This window comes from Pollicipes pollicipes, unplaced genomic scaffold (assembly GCF_011947565.3).
Source record: "Pollicipes pollicipes isolate AB1234 unplaced genomic scaffold, Ppol_2.1 Scaffold_6138;HRSCAF=7277_pilon_pilon_pilon, whole genome shotgun sequence".
NCBI classification, from domain to species: domain Eukaryota; kingdom Metazoa; phylum Arthropoda; class Thecostraca; order Pollicipedomorpha; family Pollicipedidae; genus Pollicipes; species Pollicipes pollicipes.
Window position 1 is genome coordinate 13992591 of NW_023596818.1, and position 22957 is coordinate 14015547.

Here is a 22957-nt window from a genome sequence, read left to right on the forward strand (position 1 = left end):
CGTCCCGGAAGACACGGCACGGGTGGCGGACACACGTCCCGGAAGAGACGGCACGGATGGTGGACACACGTCCCGGGACAGAACACCGGTCTGAAGGGTGACCAATAAGAGCAAGTGATCCGAGTACGCCCATCGCATATTTCCAATACCAAAGAGCCTGCGCTGGACCTGGATCATCTACCCCCTCCTGCTGGCATCCTTTTACCTCACGAAAACCGTTAAGTAACCCCCCACCCCTTTCAATACACAGGTGGCGCGCTGCAAACCTCGCAGGCTTCCAAAGGGCCCCATAAGTCAAAAGCCTTTTCAAAAGGCCTTGCCCAGCGTACCCACCTTTGGGCCCATACAGCTTATGACCGCTGATGGACATCAGGTCGATGCTCATATCGTTGACATCCACCGGGATTTTGCCCACGGCCTGGGCGGCGTCCGTGTGAAAGAACACCTTGTGCGCACGGCACATCCGTCCTGGGGAGCACGAGCGATCTCAGTGACAAGGCCATCGGTGGTGACACTGACGGGCCGGCTGTCTCATGGATGGGACATTCTCATCCGCAGCCTGCCCGAGAGGTACCGATCGTCACGAATCTTAAGAATGTCGAGGCCGACCTAGACGCAGCGGCAGTGGTCCAAAATGGAAGGGGGGGGGGGGGAGGGAAGCAGCGGTCAAACGGCATCGAGTACGCGCCAGCACGAACGGTCGCCAGTGACGGCACAGCCTGTCCGGGGAGCATGAGAAGCGTCCACGCCAGCACAGCCTGCGGTTGTCAGAAACATAACGAGCTGCGTGGGGAGGAGAGTCAGTCGCCACTAACGGTGGAGCCTACCTGGAATGGACAGCCAGTCGTCAATAATGGGACAGCCTACCGGAATAGCACGATCAAGCGGCGAGAGCGTCGCTAAACGATATAGCGAGCCATTGGGGTTCAGTTTCCACAGTCTCCCCCATCTACAAATGTCAGCTCTTCACTAGTGCAGCTGTAGCTGCCTAGGCACCAAGCCTCCTTTGAAGGTCGGAGCCTACAACGTATCTCCAAACAGGTCTACCGATTTCCTCCCACCGATTTCCCACGCCAGGTCACCGCCGAAAAACCGCCGATCTTTCACGACAGGTCCCGCTAACCCCACACCGACCTTCGGCCCCAAACCTCCACCAGACGTGTTTCGACCACCGCCCCCCCCCCCCCCCCCACCCCCCGGTCCACCACCCACCGACCTCCTTCACGGCCCCAGCCGTCCGCAGTCCACCACCTTCCAGGACGCTACCCGCTGGCTACCCACCAATCTCCTCCACGACCCCAGCCGCCCGCCATCCGCCGTCCGCCACCGACCCACCTCCTCCACGACCCCGGCCGCCCGCCGCCCGCCAACACCGATCTCCTCCACGACCCCGGCCGTCCGCCACCCATCGATCTCCTCCACGACCCCAGCCGCCCGCCGTCTGCCACCCACCGATCTCCTCCACGGGCTGGCGCACGCCGATCTCGTTGTTAACCGTCATGATGGAGCAGAGCGCGGTCTGCGGCGTCATGGCCTCCTCAAGCTGTGCCAGGTCGACCAGACCGTTCGGCCGCACCGGCAGGTACGTCACGCGGAGCCCCTCCATCTCCAGGTACCGGCATGAGTCCAGCACACATTTGTGCTCCTGCGGCCGGCGGCGAGCGGCGCACACGGTGAGCGGTCAAGAGGACGCGATACGCGCCGGTCCACATTACGGCAACACTACAGCAGCTCCATCTGAACGGAATGTAGCAATGCCGCGTTGCCATCGCCCACGCGAGACGGTGTGAGGTACCAGACACGCGAGCGCGTGAGTGGATCGCGCACTATCGGGCGAACGATTAAGTGGGAGATCGATCCAGTAATAGCTTGTAATTAAATCCAGACTTGTTTTCATTACGTATGGTAACTGATGACGCAAATTAATTTGACCTTTGCACTGAGGCATGCATGATTATTGCCATGAAACGCTGTAAATTGCGAATAGCATTCGAATGAATGATGACGATGATGACGATGATGAGTTCCATCACGCCCAAGTCTGGACACACGCAATGGCACAAGAAATCACCAGCTTTTTTAATAAGCAAGCTTTTACTGTACCATAACACGGGAATCCAAAACAACAGGAGTAGGAACTTAGACTGCCTCTGCAGATGATTACATGACAGAAAGCAGCGTAATTCACATGAAGGCCACGGTGGGGTACATCTTCAACAAAATGTGGACGCATATAAAAATGCACCACAACCAAATTATTCTCGCGAGAATAAAGATGAAGGCACGCAGCCGAATTAGCACACTGCAACGCACAATACGGCCTCGACACAAAAACACAGATTCCGATCCCAGCAGACATTCAAGTCAGACATTAACCTGCAAAATGTGTCAAACTAATGGAAGAACAAGCGTTTGATAACGAGAACTTAGCAGTGCGTAACAGGCTTCCCTCCGGGCGGTCATATACTGCCAGCATAGCCATGAATCTTCTACAGCACTGAGAAGCGCTACAAAGAAATGTTCGTTTCGCTTAGTCTTGGTGACCTAGCTTAACAAGTCTACGTCTAGTAAGCCTATCAAACGACGCAAGTGTAACTCGCGACGCAGTGCAAAGCTCGGTCCATACAACACGCAGCAAGACCAGCTCTCTGCCGTCTCACCAGTCATAAGTGTGCGGGGCCTCACCGTCTGGGTAGTGATGACGTGGTTCTTCTTGGAGCGGTAGAACTTGGCCACGCCCTTGACGGCGATGTTGTTCGACTCGGTGGCGCCCGAGGTGAAGATGATCTCCTTCGGATCTGCACCGATCAGATCGGCCACTTGCTGCCGGAAACAACGCCAACGCTCAGCCGCGGCAGCGACAACAATCCCGTCCGACGCGGCCGCGGCGGGCAGTGTTAAAACGCCCAAATGGCGAGCGGGCATGGGAAGAACTATGTGTAAGCCACGGCAGACACGGAAGGTATTCACTATCACGGGTGGAGTCATTGTTTGGGGTTTAGTCCCCGTCGGGTGTGTTAGTACGCACACAACGTTTCGGCCAGTTTGCTGCCTGGCCGTCGTCAGGTGCTTATCGAGTCCTTCCGTAAACCTGTATCCCCTATCATGCAACGCCAAATTCGTCTACGAAAAGTTCCCAATCCGATAGACAAATTCGTTGCGTGCGCATGAGGAAATTACCTGGCACTTACATCACCGCGAAGGGGTGTCAAACTTCCAGTATAGAACCATTACCATTTGGCTGGTTCCAAGACAGAAGGGAGAAGGACCAGGCGGATGTAAAGCCACATTTCATTGCTCTCGTTCTGCACACAAAGTGCATCACGCAAGAAAAGTCCCGTGCAAAATACCACCAGATCGGCTGGCGTATCTCCGCGCTCACCGCTCTGGCCTTTTCCACTGCCGCCTCGCTCTCCCATCCGTACGCGTGGGTGCGCGAGTGTGGGTTGCCGTAGTAACCGGTCAGGTATGGCAGCATCGCATCCAGTACCCGCGGATCCTGTGTGGAACGTAAACCGATGGGGTCACCCATCCAAGCGCGACCACAGAATAACAACCACGGCCGAGGATAGAGCCCACAGACCGCCTTCATGGCACCCATTTCAATGGCCATGTTATTGGGTGTTTTTTTATTGCGTGCCTTGCAATTACATGGTACACCTCCAATTGCTGAAGTTTTTCAACATTAGACAATTAAGAACATCACATTCTCGCAATCGGAATAGTATCATTACCATGGGTGTCGTTGCTTGGGTATCCAGGTACAGAGGTCGGCCAGCGAATTCGTCATAATTTTCAGCCAAGTTTCTGATAGAGCCTGAAAGCAAAGTGTACGCCCAACATCAAGCAACACTAAACCAGAGTTACTGTTTAAACAAAACGTCTAACCCAGGGACAGAAGGTATTCCAATACATAACACACAATCTTGTTGATGTAGAACACCACAGTCACTCACCACTTTCACTGTCACTTTTCCAGTGTCTCACTGGAAGTGTCAACACACACACTCATGACCATGATCATTGGGATATGATAAAGCTGCAAAAACATGTCATGCATCAGCCTCGTTTTGTAAAAAGCCTCATATGTGCAGTTTGGTTGGTCTGGAATTTGATGCAATGAAATCAGTATCTGCATATTAGCCTTTTCGCACTTCACCATCATACTACGTCCCATTGAAAAGAACACAAATTGGGGACACATTACTGCACATCCTTACTCGCTGGTCACTGCCAATAAAACGTGCATTTGATTAAATACAGCTGAAATGGGGCATGGACATGACATTACATGCAACAGACCTGTACAGTAAGGAAGTGCAAATGCGCCCAAAATGAAGTGTTTTTGCAAGTGTGTCCAAAATGAACAGTACTTTTAACATTGTCATCCAGAATTGCAGGGCTGCCTGGAAAAGTGAACATTTTCGCATGATGAAAAGACAGTACTGAACAATGCATAACTTACCGCTTGTTGTGACAAGCCTGCTCTGTAAATCTGTGAGAGTTTTGATGCTCTTTGGGTTCAGAAAAGATCTTCTGATGCTTCCAAATACAAGGGCCATTTTAAACCTTGGTGGTAGCCTGGAAACGAAGATCATTTTTGGAGTGACCATAGAAATCAATTTATCTAGGACCTACAGTTCACTGTATGGTTCCCCAGAACGTTTTTAGCCGTAAAGATGTGATCGCCATCCACGCCGTGCATTATCTCCAGAATCTGGAACTTAGAAGACTCGCTGGCTTAAACGCACCGTTATTCTCGCGCTCCGACTTCGAAACAACCTATGCATGTTATTGGGAGGGAAGAGGTTCGTTACCTCCAAAATTTCGTCACGCCTAGCTTTAAGCAGTTTGACAGAAGTCGACCCTACCGACATCGCGGTACGCTCCCGCATAAGATAGCTAAACCTAAACACCAAACGCACACTGAACCTGTTTGGCCTGGGTCTCGAGGCGACCCATGACTTGCCAGCTAGCGGTGTTGGTTCCTGCGGCGGTCTCTGTTTGCCACCTGAGGTGGCCCATGACTAGCTGAACATTCACTCCCAGAGACACGGCCAGAATTTTCTTCCGGGTAGGGGAGGATGAGCTCGGCGAGAACACATCGCGCCAACATTTTTTATTTCTCTTCAAAGCCATCTGTGGTAAAAAAGTGGAACATACAACGAAAGGGACCATCCCTCTTTTGGCACGCCCGTCCAATCGTGGCTGCTTGTGTGCACGTACAGCGCGCTAGAGTGAATGTGTGGTCTCAACACTGGGGGGGGGGGGGGGGGGCGTGATACTATGGACCATGTTTAGCATATCCCTGCGGCACTGAAGCAGCCATGGCAGGGTCAGGAGGCTAGAACTTCACCATATAGGAATGGATCACGCTGCCACACACTTTGGACCAGATGGCTTTCATTACCATGCTTTTTCAATGATGGACCACAGAAAGTTAGCCAGCCTTGGCCTGTTTTTTTGTACACAATCTAGCTTTCAGCTCCAATGAAATCCAAATGGAGCAAAAAATTCATCTGCATTCAGGTGGGGGCCAAGTTGACCACCCTAGGTTTTTCCGGAATAGTTCCGGACGGCGCGGCATAGCCGCGCCAAATTTTTCATACCTGTAGACAACTGAATAAAAGATTGTTCGGTATCAAACCTTTTGATGGACCTTCAAAGCTCACTGACCTATGCAATGTCAGTCAGAGCATGAATTCAGTGAAGTTGATTTCTAGGGAAGCATTCCATCTGATGCAGCAACATGTTAGATGGAGCCATACATCTCTGAGATAGTTTCTAAGGCAACACAGCAATTGAATGAAAAAATTCAACAGACCTAGGGTCAGGTTGGGGTCAGGCCTAGGTCAAAATCAACCTGTTTTATTACTCTAAAGTTTGCTGTATGGGGTAGTTCCTGGTCCCCATTTCAAATGATTCATAATAGGAACCACATAATACATCTTCCACACATTTCTTGAGGGTCAGGATAAGCCACTGACCTGAAGTAACCCAGGTCAACATTTTGCTTTTATGAACAAACTGCAGTAGCATTATCTTTGATGTTCATTCAAATACAAAACTAAGCAGTCTTGTATGATTTTGGTCATCATGATGTCTGAGAGGTTTGACAAGGCCACTGACTTTGAATGAGCACAAGTGACCTTTTGCTTATAACAGGTACCTAGGTTCATGAGCACTTTGGATACCAATCTGAGTTTGACCTTGTTTGACCTTATTTAACCCAAAGGTCATGACTCTAAAAACCCCTAGTTTGACAGATAAGAGTTAATATACAGACTAACACACCCTGAGTTTGGTGTCTGGGATCATTTCTGAGATCTCAGGGGAGTCAAAATGACCTCCACCTGGTTAAGTGCATTCAACCAGCCAGGCCACCCAGACATGTGTTTAAGTTATTATGATGCTGGCTCTCTGAGAGGTAGTTAGCCTAACAGGAGGGGGAACACAGACAGATGGGCTATGACATTTGAAACTCAGCTGTTCAGCTAAACTTAAGAAGAGTCCAGATGAGGTTGTTGGTGACGAACAAGAGTAATGGATCAATATATGTCACGGTCCTGTCTTGGAAAGAGAATGAAGCACCTTACTGCAGTGTTGCAGTGAGATCAGCACTGTTATGGGACAAACCAGCTTTATGTTACCTGGACTCCATGGCAGCTAAATGTCTGATATTATCCCCATGCTAGTTTATGCTTCATTAATGTTCAGCAACCCATGCCTCACCATGAGCAATGTAAGCTATCTAATGCTCAACCAAACACAGAAACCACTTAGTATTCCATCAGTAGAAGGCCGCAATCCACCACCCAACTGTACACTAATGCCTCAGCATGCAGCCCTAACAAAGCTCCATCATAGATCAACAATTCGGCCAAAGTGCACCAAACAAATTTCCATAGTTACATAACAGTCACTGGGAATCAGCATTTTCACAACTGATAGATACCTCCACTACACAACCAATGCACAATCACATAGACTTAGTAGATGGTTGGGCAGGCGTGATATTAACATAGGTTAACGATAAGAACAAACTGTGTGTGTACTGCTAAACCGTGGGCCCCTTATTGCCGCGTTCTGTCCTCGAATTGAGAAGAGGATGAGCCATCACGAGCGAAAAGGATTTCGCGCCGCACACAACATATTCGAAGAGTGCCTGACTAAAAGCGTTCTCATTAGCGTGACTGTTCCATACCGGTGCGCACCTCAGCCTCCGATACCCTCCCAGACACTCACGCTTCCACGGTTCACGTTACCCCGAATATACGCAGAGTTCAAGCTCCGCAGGATGATTGAGCGGTCAAGGAAGCTACATTTCACAAGTAACCCATATATGCTCGATCTGCGTTTGGTGAGCAATATACAAGCAATCAAATCGCGTGGTAGTATAGCTACCTTTTCATTTCTCAAATCGTGATGCTGTCAGCAAGATCATCTTAAAGCGAGCATGTAAAAACCCAACACAATATGACAGAAACGACGAAGCTAAGACGATAACGACGATGGTATAGCTGTATATCAGTCCGTGTTTGGACTTACATTCAGTGTAATGCAGGGTTAGGGCGAGGGGAGGTGTCAGGTGCGTTGGGTATGTTTTTGTGTGTAGCAGGCAGGATGTGGCTTTGTAGAAATTATTTGTTGTGGCTCCAGCATTGGTGACCGTGACCATTCTTTACACTCAATGGACAAACTATACCTCAGAATTTGTGGTTATCATGGGACTTGGTCTCCCCTTCATGGTGTACAAAGTGGTCCTTTAACGAGTATTTAAGATTTTATTGAGATAAATGCATATTGACCTGTCATTTGATGTCAATTCAATTTTAAATCAGGTATGTAATGAAGCTATTTATATCAATGCACATTTTTGAGTCATCATTTTTCATGTGTATTGTAAGAATGAAACCCAAAGCTAATAAAAGTGGGTTGCTTAGACCTGTAAACAAGTAAAAGAGTGGCCATATATTTCTAGAAATATGTTGTATAGCTGATATTACCCTACCACAGGACTATGCCACCACATCATGATACATCTGATGTAGTGCACATATCACTGCACATTTAGATCTTCAGAGCTATGTAGAGAAACAATGGAAATGTTGTGCTATACAGCTGTAGTCAAGCCCTTATGTTGCATAGCTGCATGTGTTTCTTGGCTGGATTTATTGGAATAGGTAGCTTGGGTTTGTATTGCTTCTTTACATACTGTTATGATATATTTGGCTGAATAGTTGTCACTTTAATTGGTGAGGATAAAAAATCCATTCTTTGGTATACAGTATTTGAAGTATTCCTTACACTGAATGAATGACAATAAATATTTATTGATTATGAATTTAGAAGGCTTTGGAATTGCACCACTGGCAATTGCATACCATACCAGCTTTACCATATAGGTTTATGTTTATTTATGCTTATCTGTGCATGGTTATCATATTATATATATATATATATATATATATATATATATATATATATATATATATATATATTGGAGATTTAGAGCACTTGGTTTTTTCACAATCCCTTGATTTACCATCTCATTCATGCTAAATGGGCTGTTGAAATATGGGTGTATTTTATAAATGATTTTGTTTTTATTATATCATTGTGGTTTAAGAAATGACACATGTTGTGTATATAATAATGTGCATCTTTGATTTCCTTGCAGGGACAGGCTGGACAGTTTTTAAGCCCTGAAAGTGCTTAATATGTTTAGTTTGTTCAAATGCATCAGACTTGTTCGGACTGATTTAAGTCTATTAAAGCATTCTGCAAGATTTTTGCCATCTTCATGTGTGTGCCCAGATAGATTCAAGGTGGTGAGTACCTGACCAAAAATGCTTCCTAATTTAAATGCAGAAAACTATTATGATCAGGGCACAGATAAGAGGTCACAGAAAAGCATGCCTTACAACAGCTTGTGTCAGGCAATCAGCTAGTGAAAACTTTGGTTCATTCTCATCCAGAACTATGCCAAATTGTTGCTGTTCCTGTGGCACTGGGACTGTGCCATCACCTGTGCTGTGGTGCTGAGGCCACACTGTGGCTTGTGCTGTGTGCTGTGGTGCTGAGGCTGCACTGTAACCCGTGCTGTATGCTGTGTGTGGATGCTGCACTGTGAACAATGTTGCGGCCGTGCTGTGTTAACAGGCCCACACAGCTGGCCAGCAGCGATGCCTCGCCACCACCGGCCGGTGGTTGTCTGCAGAGAGCACAGATGACAAACCAAAGCCACTGGTGAGTGCTCGCTGGCAGGTATGTTGTGACACTTGTCAGTTGTTTTGGATCCATACTTTCCTTGTGCGATTAGATTGGCCATCATGGCGATCTCCGGGCCTTAGACGGCGATTCGGTCCGCTATTTGGTCCGTTGTCACCGTCTTCCCTGAGACCCGCGACAGGTGATTTGTCAGTGCCCCCCCCCATGCTTCATGGCAGTGCTGTATGACTCGTCCGCTTACAAGCTATGACAGGTGGTTTGTCAGTGCCCCCCCCCCCCCCGTGTTCCATTTCATGGCAGTGCTGTATGACTCGCTCGCTTACGAGCCATGACAGCGTCCTCTGGCCGTTTTAATGTTGTGAGATTGCGCACCAGTCCCCTCCCCCGCCCCTCTCTGGCGCCCCCGCCCTTCACCCCTGCATCGGTGACGGGGTCCCGTGACTGCTGTCAGTTGTGTACCAGGGCCCTCCCCCCCCTCTGCTGGCCCCCGCCATTCGCCCCACTGCAGTCGGTGACAGGGTCCCGTGACTGCTGTCAGGTCGTGTACCAGGGCCCTCCCCCCCCCCTCCCTGGCGCCCCCGCCCTTCACCCCTCTGCAGTCGGTGACGGGGTCCCGTGACTGCTGTCAGTTGTGTACCAGGGCCCTCCCCCCCCCTCTCTGGCGCCCCCGCCCTTCACCCCACTGCAGTCGGTGACAGGGTCCCGTGACTACTGTCAGGTGTGTACCAGTCCCTCCCCCCCCCCTCCCTGGCGCCCCCGCCCTTCACCCCCTGCAGTCGGTGACGGGGTCCCGTGACTGCTGTCAGGTTGTGTACCAGGGCCCTCCCCCCCCCTCTCTGCGCCCCCGCCTTCACCCACACTGCAGTCGGTGACAGGGTCCCGTGACTGCTGTCAGGTTGTGTACCAGTCCCCCCCCCCCCCTCTGGCGCCCCCGCCCTTCACCCCTCTGCAGTCGGTGACAGGGTCCCGTGACTGCTGTCAGTTGTGTACCAGTCCCCTCCCCCCCCCCCTCTGGCGCCCCCGCCCTTCACCCCACTGCAGTCGGTGACCCCCTCTGGCGCCCCCGCCCTTCACCCCACTGCAGTCGGTGACAGGGTCCCGTGACTGCTGTCAGGTTGTGTACCAGGGCCCTCTGGCGGGCCAGATGAAGCGGCTGAAGGTGTTCTCCCTCTTCACCAGCGCCGTCGGTATCTACGTGGCCCCCACTGTCATGACGGAGATGAGCAAGGCCGGCATGGGGTGAGAACGGGCCGGGCCCTTTCATCTCTCCCGTCCATTTTGGTCAGCTTCTCCCATTTCTGACATTGCTACCGGCAACTAAATCGCCACCAAGATTGCTGATGAGATGCATGGCTTTGTGTTCGTCCAATTTTCCTGTTACCTTGTAAAATTACAAGCTGGTGTGTTTTTTAGTGCATGTTGACATACAAAGTTGCATTGTCGCGATAGGTTGTTGTAAATGTCACGTCAAAGCAATACCACTTGGGTATCCGGGAACGGTGCTGCTGGTCATATGATAATGACCGGCAGTACCTATATAATGGCCATGGCCCATGATAATGATGCTGCTGTTGGTGATGGCGCAGTTGCCGATGACACCCGCTATGCTGCAGGATCGCCATCATGATGGGCTCTGTGATGGGCACCTTCACCCTGCTCACGCCGCTGCTGATACACATGGTGGTGCGCAACTACGTGGTGCGGCTCGAGCACGACGAGGCCACCGACCAGTACACCGCCACCACCATCTCGCTCATGCTCAGGAAGCGCACGGTGAGAGGGCGCCACGAACGCGTGTGGACACGGCTCCGCACGGCTGAGAGACAGGGAGCGGGCTGCGGCGGGTGGACCTCCGTGCCACCCCGCGGCTGGGTGTCTCACGCGCTTGAGCTGTGGATAGCTGTGGTTTGTCTCGTGGCTGGGCCTCGCCAGTCCGCGGTGACCAGTTGACCGAGGGTGGGTGAAATCAACGTTCCCGTCTTGTTGGCTGTGCTCACCATGTTCGCGGCGCACTGTTTCAGCTGACGTTCGGCGTGGATGACGTCACCGTTCCTGCCGTGCCGGGCATGTTCACCACGTTCTTGGCGCGTGGGCGGCCGCTGTTCGTCGACGCCGGCCAGTTCGAGCCGATCGAACACTACGGCCGCCTCATGGGCTATGATCGACCCTTCGACTTCAAGCTGCACAAGCAGCCGCCGTCGTCGTCGCAGCCACCAAAGACGTGACGTCATATGCAGCTGGGAGGTGAAGTCGTCGTGCGGACGTGAGGACGATGGACGGCGTCGCGATGCCATCTGAGAACTCCAGCGGCGCAGCTGCGGGTGTGACAGACGTCTGCGGCTGGGCGCAAAATGACCATTGCAGTCGACGCGCCCGAAAACACCAATGACCAACAAACAAGACGTCTGCGGTGTGGTGTGGCAGAGCTGTGACGAAGTGAGATGACTTGGCGAAGGTATGCTGGAGTCGTCGATGTATGCAATAAACTGAATGTGATGTATAAGGTTCTTTTCATTGAAGTAAGGGATGCTACAAAGGCGAATTTCGTCAGAGCTCCGGGTGGATGCCTGCATTGCCTCAATAACGGCGATACCGAGAGTGTGGAGGCCGGGGTCATGGAGGATGATATCTTGGTCATGTGGGGAGAACGTCGAGGAGGACGAGGGGGGAGAGGCAGAACGGCCAGAACGTCGCTACGTGGAGCTTTCGACTGTTCCATCTGAACCTGTTTAAAGTTATTTACCGGTGCGCGAGGCGAAGGATTACACTGAAATGGGGTGCTTCCTGGGTTACTAATCCAAAAAAGGCCAGCAAAGCGTTTAAGACGCCTCGCAACGCGTGCGGCTGCTTTCCTAGGAACCCGCTGCAATCACTGGCGCTGCACATGAGCATCCGACGATCCCTACAATTCAACGTTCGCATCTTCAACGTCCGGTGATGGGAACTTCCCTTCATGCGTATGCCATTTCTGGTCGAACTGTGAAGCACGCGAGACCTGCCAACGGCGCTTAGTGCGACTGCGCTGTTCTCTAAGTCACAGCGCCATGCCTGCGGAGCTGAGTAGCATGTACGGCATGATCATGTCCGCATTCAGTGAAGTGCGTTCCCGTCACATCGTCACGCGTCTTGCCGACGTTCACGAACAAGCCGGCGATCGCTTTGTCGTATATTCAACATTTGGCCATATACACAACAACATGCTGCATTGATTGTCCACAGGGCGCCCGAGCCAGCTGCTGGGAGAGCCGGCAGCAACTGAACCAGACCCACCGACACACCGAGACACGCACACATACCACCCATGACACCACACCTGGAATACAGAGACACGACGCGCCGGGCTCCAGCAGCGCCAACGGCTGAGGTACACCACCCGGCGGCCAGCCCAGCGACCTTGACCGCTGCGGCGAGACGTCACTGGCTGGCGGCGACGGGTGGTCACCGAGGCTCTCCAGGAGCGCCAGCGGCTGAGGTACACCACCCGGCGGCCAGCTCAGCAACCTTGACCGCCGCGGCGAGACGTCACTGGCCGGCAGCGCTGGGTAGTCACCGAGGCTCTCCAGGAGCGCCGGGCTCAGAATCGGGCGTCGACAGCGACACAGGCAGAGGCCGCCAGCCGGAAGAACACGTAACGAATGGTCCGAGCCCCGCAGGCGCGCGCGCGGCTCACTCGCAGCACGACCAACGGCGTCACGACAGCGTCACGGTCACAACGGCGCCACAGTACATACCCTCGGCGTGCCAGGCGGGGGGCCGGCTCCCAACAGATTCTACAAGGCGCACACCAAACCGTGAGCATCATATCCTCCGGCAGCGCAGCAGCGAGATACCCCGACTCTGAGCACCTCTTTACACCACCACAACGTGACATCGGAATCAACTGTCGCTTTAAGCTCTCAACAACATGGCGCGCGCGCGCAACTTTACCGCAGTACATCGCGACACTAGCGCCATCTATAACTACGCACAGCCAACACAAGTTCTGTCGCCGGCCGCTCAAGACGGCGGCATGTCGAAATCGTCAATGACCTTAACCATGGGCACATGCAGCTCGTCGATGTTGGGGGTGGTGCGCGGGTCGCACGCGCCGATCTCCTTGAGCTTCCACTCCCAGTCCATCTTCTGCACGGCATGCAGCGACTCCGCCTCGTTGTGGTGTCGCAGCACCATGCCCTCCTGCGGACGGCAGCCACGTGCGTGACGGTGCGCAGGGAATCACATGCAACAACAGGCCCAGTCAATGGTCCCCACACAAGACTTCAGTTTAGCAACTGATCCGTATGCGAGACTGTCCTCGCTTTGTACAACAGTTCGACGGGCCACCCAGCACTTAATCGTTTCAAAGATCACACCAGCCGAAACAACGCACACCTTTCGCCCGGACTCAGCACACTGCATAAACTTTGCACCCCACACAGCCCCAACTTCTCCCCAAAGCTCTCCGCAGCGGCGCCCACCTTGATCTTCTCCCACTTGTCGTCCACGTCCTGGAGCCAGCTGAAGAACTGACGGCCGTTGTAGCGGTCGCGCACGTTGCGGTCCTTCTCCTCCTGCTCGGGCGTGGCCAGGTTGTAGACCTCCTCGTCGCGCAGGATGGTGCAGGCGCTGAACGGCAGCGCCTGGTTGGCGAGCGCGCGCGCCGCCCGGCCGTGCACGCGCAGGATCTCCTGCTCTACCGTCAGCACCAGCTTCTCCTTCTCGATGATGTGCTGCCGGGGCGGGGGAGGGGGTCAGGCGGAAGGTCGGGCACACGGTGCGGACGCCGATGCATTCTGTTGACAAGGCATCGCGGCCCGCTTTTGTGTGGCGATGGCGAATGGACCGTTAGGGCATAATGAAAAAGGTCACTGAGTGCGATCATGCGGATGACGAGTGGAATAGTATTTGTGGCTGTCACCAATTCCGTCAATCACTCGCCATCATTCAACAACCCAATCTATCCTTAGTATTCAGTCCCCCCCGCCACCTATGCAGGCACGCGCATGGTTAAGCAGTGTTCCACTTTCGTATGGGGATTTGGACGGAAATAGCCATCTCGAGGATCATTCGGTGTAGTTCACTGACCTGCACTTCTCAAGGTCTAAACCATTCTAATTTCTGACAGCTACATGCCCGCGAAGATACGAAGAACATTTCGCGCAGACTATTTCTGGGCCATTCAGCCATGCATGGCGCCATATCAACACCATCCAAATCCCGCCATCCCATACGTCATGTGGCGTTCAAGGACAGAAGGGACATCGTCGAGCAGTTCAGATCTGGCATACGTAACCATGACTTCCAAATATAGTGGACGCCAGTTGCTTCTTAACGAAGTTGAGCATAGTCGCTACACTTGCTAGTTATCCACGGGAGCACAGCACATAACGATGTTGGCTCAGCACATAACAATGTTGGCTCAGCGAATACTTTCAGCACCACCACTGCCGTCCTTTTGCTTCCAAACCAGCCGTGCCATTTCGCACGGCTGGTTTGAAAGCGCCGTAACGTCACACAAACGTTCCATAACGCAAGCAAACAATGGCGCACTGAGGAGCATATTTACCAACCAGCAAAATTGTGTTGTCTGGAGCAGTCTTTTCCACTTAAAGGTATACCACAAGGTAGCAGGTAGCCTAAGTAGAAGGGCACAGCGTGTAGCTGGCTTGATAAACACCATTGGTCGCGCAGGTTTCATCACAGCCAGATGAGAAGGGAGTGCACACACCTGGTTTGATGGGGTAGACTGGGTCCCGCATATCACTATGACCGATGTGCTGTCTGCGTGACCTTCGACCTGTCCATGACATTTTATACGGTTGGCTGCTGCCGCTCACCAGCGGCTCCGCTCCACCTTCCTACAGTTCAAATGAATTGGGTCCTGAGCCGAGTTCCCTTGCAAGCTCTGTTCCTGAGTGTTCTATCCTAACTGGCCCGCGCGGTGTCCAGAAAACGGGTCCGTAAGCCCCGGCCCGCGACGTCGCCAACACGTGCTGGCGTCTGTCCCGCGAGCGGATTTCGCTAAAACCGCGGCATCCCGCCTGCTGAACGTTCCCGTAACCCCCACTGCGGCGCAGTTGTGGAACGCTCGGGGGCATCAAAACCCCGCGGTTGGCGCGCCACGTTCTCGCCAACATATGACGTCACAGTGCCTGCGCAGCTGGCAGCCGACAGGTGCGGACATGTGCACCTCCAGCTCTCACGGCATGACTCGCCCGTTCGGACGACGCGGGGAAGACCTGCCCGGGCGCGGCTGCTGCGTCACCGCGTGGGAGACGGTGTCTTTGGGTTCGCGACGCAAGCGTAGCTGTTTCCCTCCAGCCCGGTATATCGCACGTCACTCCCGGAAGTGGGTCACGCGCCGGAACGGACCAGACGGAACGGCGCCGGCCTCTCGTGACCATGCACCTGTTCACAGCCCAGGCCGTTCCGGACCGCCAGCGGGCAACTCTGTCTACGTCAGGCCAGACAGGGCGAAAAGGCACCAGCTGGGGCACAACAAAATTGCGCTCCGTCGCGCGCTCACCACGAAACCAACCAGCCATGCATTAGCTTCTAGCGGCCTGATGGACAGCGTCGACCACCTGAACTGATCCCTCAGCAGCCATCCCTACCCTTCGCGGTTCACAGCAGCCCAGCCTCACCTGTAGCCGAAGTTTGTAGCGCTCGATCTCCTGGTCGACAAAGAGCTCCTTCATGCCGGGCGCCAGACTGGCCGGCGGCGCCATGGTCGGCACGGACAGGCGCGACTGCACGTTGCCCGCTAGCACGTACGTCGCCCGGTTGATGAGGTAGTCCTTGAAGCCGCGCGGCGGCTTGGGCGTAATGGGGAACAGCTCACGCCGCCGCCGGTCGATCTGCCGGCGGATCTCCTGGAACGCCTTGTAGTTGTTCATGAAGGGGGGGTCAGCGGGCGGCGTGGCCGTGCCGCCACCACCGCCGCCGCCAGCGCCAGCGCCACCGCCGCCACCACCACCACCACCGCCGCCGCCGCCGACGCCGCCGCCGCCACCACCAACACCACCACCACCACCGCCGCCGCCGCCGCCGCCGCCTCCGCCGCCGCAACCCTCCTCCTCCGCCAGCTGTTGCGTCGCGCGCGCCTGGCGGATCTTGCGCTTGCGCGGGTGTTCGACGACGGGCGGTGGCGGCGGAGGAGGCGGCGGCGCCGGCGGCTCGACCGTCTCCTCCTCGGCCGGCCGGTCTGTGTCGGGCGCGCTGCCGACACTGCCGGCGCCAGCGCCGCCAGCGCCGCCGCTGCCGCAGCTGCCGCCGCCGCCGCTGCCGGCGCCCGTCGACTCGGGGCTGGCCGCGTCGCCCGAGCTGCCCTGCAGCGCGCGCTGCGAGCGTGTGACACGCGCCGGCGTGCTAGGCTTGTCGCCGCCGCTGCCGGCGCCCGGCGAGCCGGCCTCGCCGCCAGCGTCGGACGACGGCGGCGGCGGCTGCGCGCCTGGCTCGCCGCCCGCCTCGTCCGTGTCCGTCTCCGCCTGTGACGGCACCACATACGGCAGGCGCGCGCCGGCCGGGCCCTTGCCCTTGGCCACCTCCTGTTCGGCGCTGGCGGCATTGATGACGATCTTGAGCGGCGGCACCTTGGGGCCCGCCTCGCGCCGCTCGTCGCCGTCGCTGTCGTCGGAGGTGGTGCGGCTGGTCGGTTTGCTCTTGGGCGGCGTGCTGGCGCCCTGAGACCCCGTCGGACTGCGCCGGTCGCTGCCGCTGCCGTAGCCCTTGCCGCCCTTGCCGCCGCCCGTCGCCTTGCCTGCCGACTTTCCCGCCTTGTCGGCGCCCTTGCCGTTCTTGGCCGCGGGCTTCGGCGTCTCCTCCTTCTTCTTCTTTTTCTTGCTGCCCTCCTCGGCGTCGGCGTCGTCCATCTCGCTCGACGGCCGCTTGCCGTCCTCCGTCTTCACCTCCTCCGCCTTCGGCGGACTGCCGGGCTTGGGCTCCTTCTTGTCGTCCTTCTTGTCGGGCTCGGCGGCGCGCTCGCCGGACGGCGCGTCGCCCTCCTGCTCCGGCTTGAAGTCGTACAGGTCGGCGGCGGACGACTCCGACTGGTCCATGGCGTCCGCCTGCGCCAGCCGGCCGATGCGGCGGCTCAGGCGCGTGGGCCGGCGCGGCGGCGGCGACGGCTGGTTCTCCTTGTCGTCCTCGCAGTCCGTCTCTGTAGAGTACAGCGGACTGTTGGTCGTGGTAGAGACACTTGCACCTAAACGCGCCCATGCCAGGATGCAAGCACCATGACGAAAACCGGCTGAACCGTTGAGAGTTCGAACCAATTAATATTTTGCTATCTGTTGGTGCTTCAGGGCGTGTCGGCCGCAATGGTCAGTTTGCGCCCACACCGCTCGAACCAAATTCACGCAGCGAGTAAAAAACAGCATATCGTCCCCCCTTCCCCCCTCCACGCCGTGCTCTTAACATGCCCGTGTGCCCCTCCCGCCTATCGAACTAGATCCCCCCCCGAACCATCCACCCCCGCACGCTGCCCAGCCCACAGCGGCCTCCGGCGTTCGGCGGCACCATCCGCCGTCCGTCGGCACGCACCGTTCTCGTCGTCGGTGTCGCTGAGCTCGGTGAGCGCGGCCGGATCGCGCTCGAGCAGGCGGCGCACGGGCAGCGCGGCGGCCAGCTCGGCCGGCCGCTGGCCGAGCGCGGTACGCGCCGCTGGGTCGGCGCCGTGCCGCAGCAGCAGGCGCACCAGCCGCGGCCGGCTGTTGCCCGCGGCGTCGTGCAGCGGCGTCACGCGGTCCAGGCCCGGCCGGTTGACGTCGGCGCCCGACTCCAGCAGCTGGCGCGCCACCCCCGACCAGCCGTGGATGCAGGCCTCGTGCAGGGGAGTCCAGCCTGCCGGCGGCGCCGACGCCGTCAGAAACGCCCGACGACAGGCGGGGTTACCGGGGTTACGCGGGGTGCGGGGTTATCGACCTGGCGGGAGTTAGGGAACGGGAGGGCGCCAGCGCAGGGTCTTGGGGCGGCGAGCAGGATCACTGTGGCGTCATCTGACTCCGACGAGACGGGTGACAGGACCACCGCAGGTCGTCGCGCGGTATGGGTGGGGATGGGAGCGGTCAGGTGTGAGGAGCCGACAGCAGGACCATGAAGCCGAGCCGCTGAGTTACGACGCGACACTGATTTATTGCACGGATACACAATTACGGTGATAAACGACGCGATAATGACATTGATTTACGAGGTGTCGTGCAGCGTGACGGTAAACTACGATCCCTACGCCCTACATTAGAACTAAATTGCGAAGGACTCTACAAAATTTCCAGGCCATCTCCGTGAAACATTTGACGAAGATCCTTTTGATTAGGGCTGGGGGCAGAGCGGGCCTCACGGGCTAGTGTCCGACGCGATGACGCAACTAGATACAACGTTAACTGACACTGATGACGAGCTGCTGAATGGCACACACATATACAACCGTAATCACGAGATGTCTATGACGTGATGCAAAAATTGCGACACTCTTATCATGGTTCACACGTGAGTTGGAGGTTGCCAAATACAACAGGCTACGGTGACACGCTAGTCTACCGGTTAAACAACGCAACTTCGAGTCACGTTGACACGGACGGTTAAAAGCTTCCAAAGCGAGTGATCTGTCCCAGGCCGCTCCGGGAAGGACGACGCTGGATAATCGTTAGATGCTAACCAATACGCATGATCAAGGAACACTTCCAAAGCGAGTGATTTGTCCCCGGCCGCTCCGGGAAGGACGACGCTGGGTAATCGTTAGATGCCAACCAATACACATGATCAAGAAACACAGCAGCGTTCCAGGTCCCTGCGCCAAGAACAATGTTGGATGATGGTGCGATACCAAGAAATGAACGTAATCTGTGAACAAAGCAGGAATCACCCACCCAGGTAAGAATGCATTCCCGAAACTGTGTTGAGACCAAGCGCCCAGCAAAAATGGTCACAGCCACAATACCAATGACGAAACCCAGATAGTAAATGCTCATCGGATCCACTCGTGACGTCAAAGCGCTTTTTAGAACCGCGATCATTCACATATCTAACAATCCAACGTCCACAGACATGCAAGCCCAGTGCCATCTCCGCAATAGCACACGATTCATAGACCAGGGAACATCAACTCGATGTTCATGGCAGCATAAATACCACTGAGCGCTTTCAGATGAAGCCGTTTGCAGCCCGCTGAACTTTAGCGGGCCCCGCGAGCGCCGATAACGCGCGCCGAAGGGGAAACCTCGTTTGACGGAATTAACTTAGCGAAAGCAGGATGCTAAGTCTGCCATGATCAACTCACAACTTGGAAAACCTCAAACACGGTAGGCGTCCGTGGGACTTAATCCGCAGCAGCAATATGCGGTACAAACTTCCCGGCGATTTTAATTGTTTTCATCAACTCAGCTTTCAACACTGGTAGTAAACATGTCCCAACACTTCCCAGCACCAACCGCGGAAGTAGATATCCAGCTGCAAGGCATGGTGCCTCGCATTATTTATTTGTAAGCGTTGCGGATGTTGCAGCGGAATGGTTTGGAATGCCCCTGTCCAGCCTGCAGCACCAGCACGAAAGCAGGCCTTAGCCTACTTCCCTAACCCGTTCAGGTGCAATGTCCATCCTTAAACCTTGAACAAGCGTTATCTGTGATTGCCGCAAACACCGACGCGAGCATCAAGCGGAAGTCGGCTACGTCGAACCGCAGAACGAGCCCATTCGTGCCAGCCCACAGTCACTTGAGAGCTCCAACTGCTGTCACTCCTGCGCCACATCTCTACAGCAGACACCTCAGAGAAGGCGGCAGCTGACGGCGCGGCCCGGTCCTCACGTGCAGCACGGCCGGGCCGACTGAGCTCCGCCGTCGCCGCCGCCGCCGCCGCCGCACGGCGTCGGTCGGAGTCCGGCGCCGCGCTCTCGCCAGCGGCGAGCCCTGCTCTCTCCAGCCGTGTCGCGCACCAGCCGCTCCATGACAAGCTGCGGCAGACTTGGTGAGCCACCCGGTCCACTGGCGCCGCCGCTTCTCGTTCGACCCGAGCCGGACCGATGCCAGCACTCAGCCGCCGAAACGAAAGTTCCACAAGCGCAGCAAATGAACTGCTTGAAAAATGGAGCAGCAAACTTAGTCCATATTCAAATGAATGCAGCAGAAACTCCGGAAACACCCAATAAGTTAACTCCAGAGAAAATTGCTGCAGTGCGCACAATGTAATAGGCGCACGACGTATATCACTCGCACGAGATCTGCATTCTGAAGCACCTTCAGCACACTGGAAACTGTTTGAAAGGCCAGCCAGAGCACGGGCCAGAGAAAATACTTCTGCCGCGTGCACGATGTCTTCATTTTGAGGCACCTCCCGTGCAATGATAATTTGATAAACGTACGGAATGTAGGCGCAAAGATGACTTGGTAAAGACTGCTCGTGTGCAAGCGAAGCTGCAGAACAAACCTGTTTAAGCCTACCATACGGCCCGTTTTGCCGCTTAAGTGATCAGCTCGGCCCCGCTGTTCACGCTTTTGAGGGTTTATATAATTGCAATGCTGGTTGTATCATCAGACCGTTTCCAGCAAAACGTAGCAATGATGATGGAATCTGGGGATTAGGGGAGCGCCAATATGGCTAGGTACCGAAATCCCCCCCAAATGTGTGCTGAAATATTTTCAAGTCACTAACAATAACTATTTTATTAGCCCTAGATTGCTGTTGCAACAATGGAAATTATCGCTTGAATCTCATACTCCATCAACATGGGAAACAAAAACAATGCGAACAGCAAACGACTTGAGAACGTGATTCAAAACCACACCCAGAAAACGCCAACTACATGGGCCGTGACCATACATGACGAACATCGCTTGCCGGAAAATACGACGGGCAAACGACATGGCGAGAGCGGCCGTAACAAGTCTTATCTAAGAGCCGTCACACATTTCGTGCGTGTTGCCGATGACGTGTATGGGAGCGCAAGACACGAGTCTGCCGATTTTTGGGGCCACAGGTCCTCGCACGCCCGATGAGATAAAGGCGTGAAAAGTCCTTTATGGCGCAGGTGGATGGCCGCCAAAAGCACACAACGCGATTGCGAAGCGTGTTCAGCAGCCTCCAATCCGTAGCTACGTCAGTAAACTGATCAGGAAGTGGGCAACATCGCTTTATTTGGTTCCGCCTTCCGAGAATCCCACGATGGGCCTACAACGCGTGGAATGGGCTATACGAACTGCGCCGTCGCGAAGCCAGCTCCACCTTACCAATACCGATCCCAAAACATGCGCTTTCGTGTAACACTTTGGTCAGTCACCGACACAAAAAAAAAACACTGAAAGTCTGTTGATTTCACCAGTTTCAATGACTAGGCCTTCCCAGTCTTAGCCCTAGCTGATTTGCAAGCAATCATCATATATCTTCTTTTTTAAGGGAACGCAAGGCACGCCATCGCGCGCCCTTTTATGGAGGACCAGAGGCTGCAGAGACTACTTAAGCCCCCACCCCCCCGTAGGAGTCGAAAACGCTGACCACTTGGCCAGTCCTTGGTGCCCCCCAAGCAGTGATCTGCATTTGATCGAAAACACAATGCGGCGCTGAACCCAAGGCCACAATTTTGTGCACTTTGAGGTTTTGGAACCGTGAGAAAAAGTCTGACTGTCATACAAGCAGCACCACTATAACTTCAGTCCAATTACCGACACCTGACTGCGGTTGATCAACGCCAGCGCACGGTCAACAGCCGAGTTCATCTCGTCTTTGTTCCTGAATATCAGCGCGATGGTCTTGATGGCCCAGTTCGGGCCAGTGAACACAAAGACATGTTGTACATTCCGGAGCAGCACACTCCTAAACACCTTGACACAAAGTCCCCATCCGCATGTTTGGCTCGCGCTCCTTCTCACCCCGCGGGTGCTGCGGAATGACATTTGGTCTGGTTAATGGGCTTCGCATGTGTTGAAAATGCTAGGGTGTGGGTGCCCTCCCCTGTAACGTTAAAGTGGCCTGCATGTGTCGTGTATTACGTCACAACGCGATTCATTTTAGGAGCTCGCGTATTTCTCAGTAGGAATAACGGTTTCTCAAGAACGGAACTTCAACCTTATTCTGAGCCTACTTGTTTGAAACGCGGACACCAAAATCACGATTTTCCTCGGGGTGTGATTAAAGGGAGCGATCCACTTTTGCATGGGTGTTTGAACTGGAATGGCTACCATGAAGACCATTCGATGCAGGTCACAGGCCTGTCCTTTAGATCTGAACCCGTCTAGCCTCTGAGCTACACGCCCGCGAAGATGTGCGCACTATTTCGGGGAGACAGTCTCAAGGTCACCCAAGCATCCATGACCTCAGAATAACGTCACTCAAGTCCTGCCTTTTCTTTCGTCATGCGACGATCAAGCTGCAGAAAAGCTGTGATTGTCAAGCCGTTCACGTCTGGTGTACGTGAGCACGATTTCCAGATGTAACGGCCGTCAATGGACTCTCAATCAGTGTTGAGCAAGGTACGACGACGTAATTAAATAATGATGTACTAAAAAGCGTCATTCTAAAACGAAAAATTGCGTTGTGTAGAGTAGCCTTTTCTATTTGAAAGCATGCCAACAGTTATAAGTGAGCTAATTTCACCATATCTGTTGCTTTCTTCAATATCTTCAAATGTGGGGCATTCCCTTTATCCCCAAGTCAGAAAGTTAAAATTATGATCCTGATTCACCACTGCCTACCACATTAAGGCACTGACGACAGGGCGGACGTGTGTGAGCTCCCGCCATAAGGGCTCCCGAAAGCG

At 54.5% G+C, this 22957-nt stretch overlaps 3 protein-coding genes across 5 annotated transcripts in view; 1 reads left to right on the top strand and 2 right to left on the bottom strand.

Annotated features, from left to right (window-relative positions):
- The window catches only part of Nfs1 (Nfs1 cysteine desulfurase), a 32283-nt gene extending 24974 nt beyond the window's left edge, over positions 1–7309 (bottom strand). Inside the window, exons 1-7 of the mRNA XM_037228803.1 lie at positions 7266–7309; positions 4466–4581; positions 3735–3817; positions 3383–3499; positions 2686–2823; positions 1453–1645; positions 334–468 (exon numbers count right to left, since the gene is read on the bottom strand). Coding sequence (XP_037084698.1) covers positions 334–468; positions 1453–1645; positions 2686–2823; positions 3383–3499; positions 3735–3817; positions 4466–4562 — 763 coding nt within the window. The 5' untranslated portion in view covers positions 4563–4581; positions 7266–7309. The remainder of the gene's footprint in view (positions 1–333; positions 469–1452; positions 1646–2685; positions 2824–3382; positions 3500–3734; positions 3818–4465; positions 4582–7265) is intronic.
- Positions 7310–7339: 30 nt separating this feature from the next.
- LOC119105703 (transmembrane protein 70 homolog, mitochondrial) lies at positions 7340–11731 on the top strand. Of its 3 annotated transcripts, none has more exons than XM_037229172.1 (6): positions 7340–7360; positions 8681–8831; positions 9163–9249; positions 10346–10470; positions 10845–11004; positions 11253–11731. In XM_037229172.1, the coding sequence occupies exons 2-6, from the start codon at positions 8721–8723 to the stop codon at positions 11454–11456; spliced, it is 687 nt and encodes a 228-aa protein (XP_037085067.1). In that variant the 5' UTR covers positions 7340–7360; positions 8681–8720; the 3' UTR covers positions 11457–11731. The 3 variants fall into 3 exon arrangements, with proteins under 3 accessions (XP_037085067.1, XP_037085065.1, XP_037085066.1); XM_037229170.1 differs by lacking the exon at positions 7340–7360 and adding an exon at positions 7544–7597; XM_037229171.1 differs by lacking the exon at positions 7340–7360 and adding an exon at positions 7544–7588.
- Positions 11732–12383: 652 nt separating this feature from the next.
- The window catches only part of LOC119105336 (ankyrin repeat domain-containing protein 11), a 40210-nt gene continuing 29636 nt past the window's right edge, over positions 12384–22957 (bottom strand). Inside the window, exons 5-10 of the mRNA XM_037228804.1 lie at positions 17906–18051; positions 17752–17836; positions 16650–17368; positions 15855–16169; positions 13689–13940; positions 12384–13407 (exon numbers count right to left, since the gene is read on the bottom strand). Of these exons, the coding sequence (XP_037084699.1) occupies positions 13228–13407; positions 13689–13940; positions 15855–16169; positions 16650–17368; positions 17752–17836; positions 17906–18051 (1697 nt within the window). The 3' untranslated portion in view covers positions 12384–13227. The remainder of the gene's footprint in view (positions 13408–13688; positions 13941–15854; positions 16170–16649; positions 17369–17751; positions 17837–17905; positions 18052–22957) is intronic.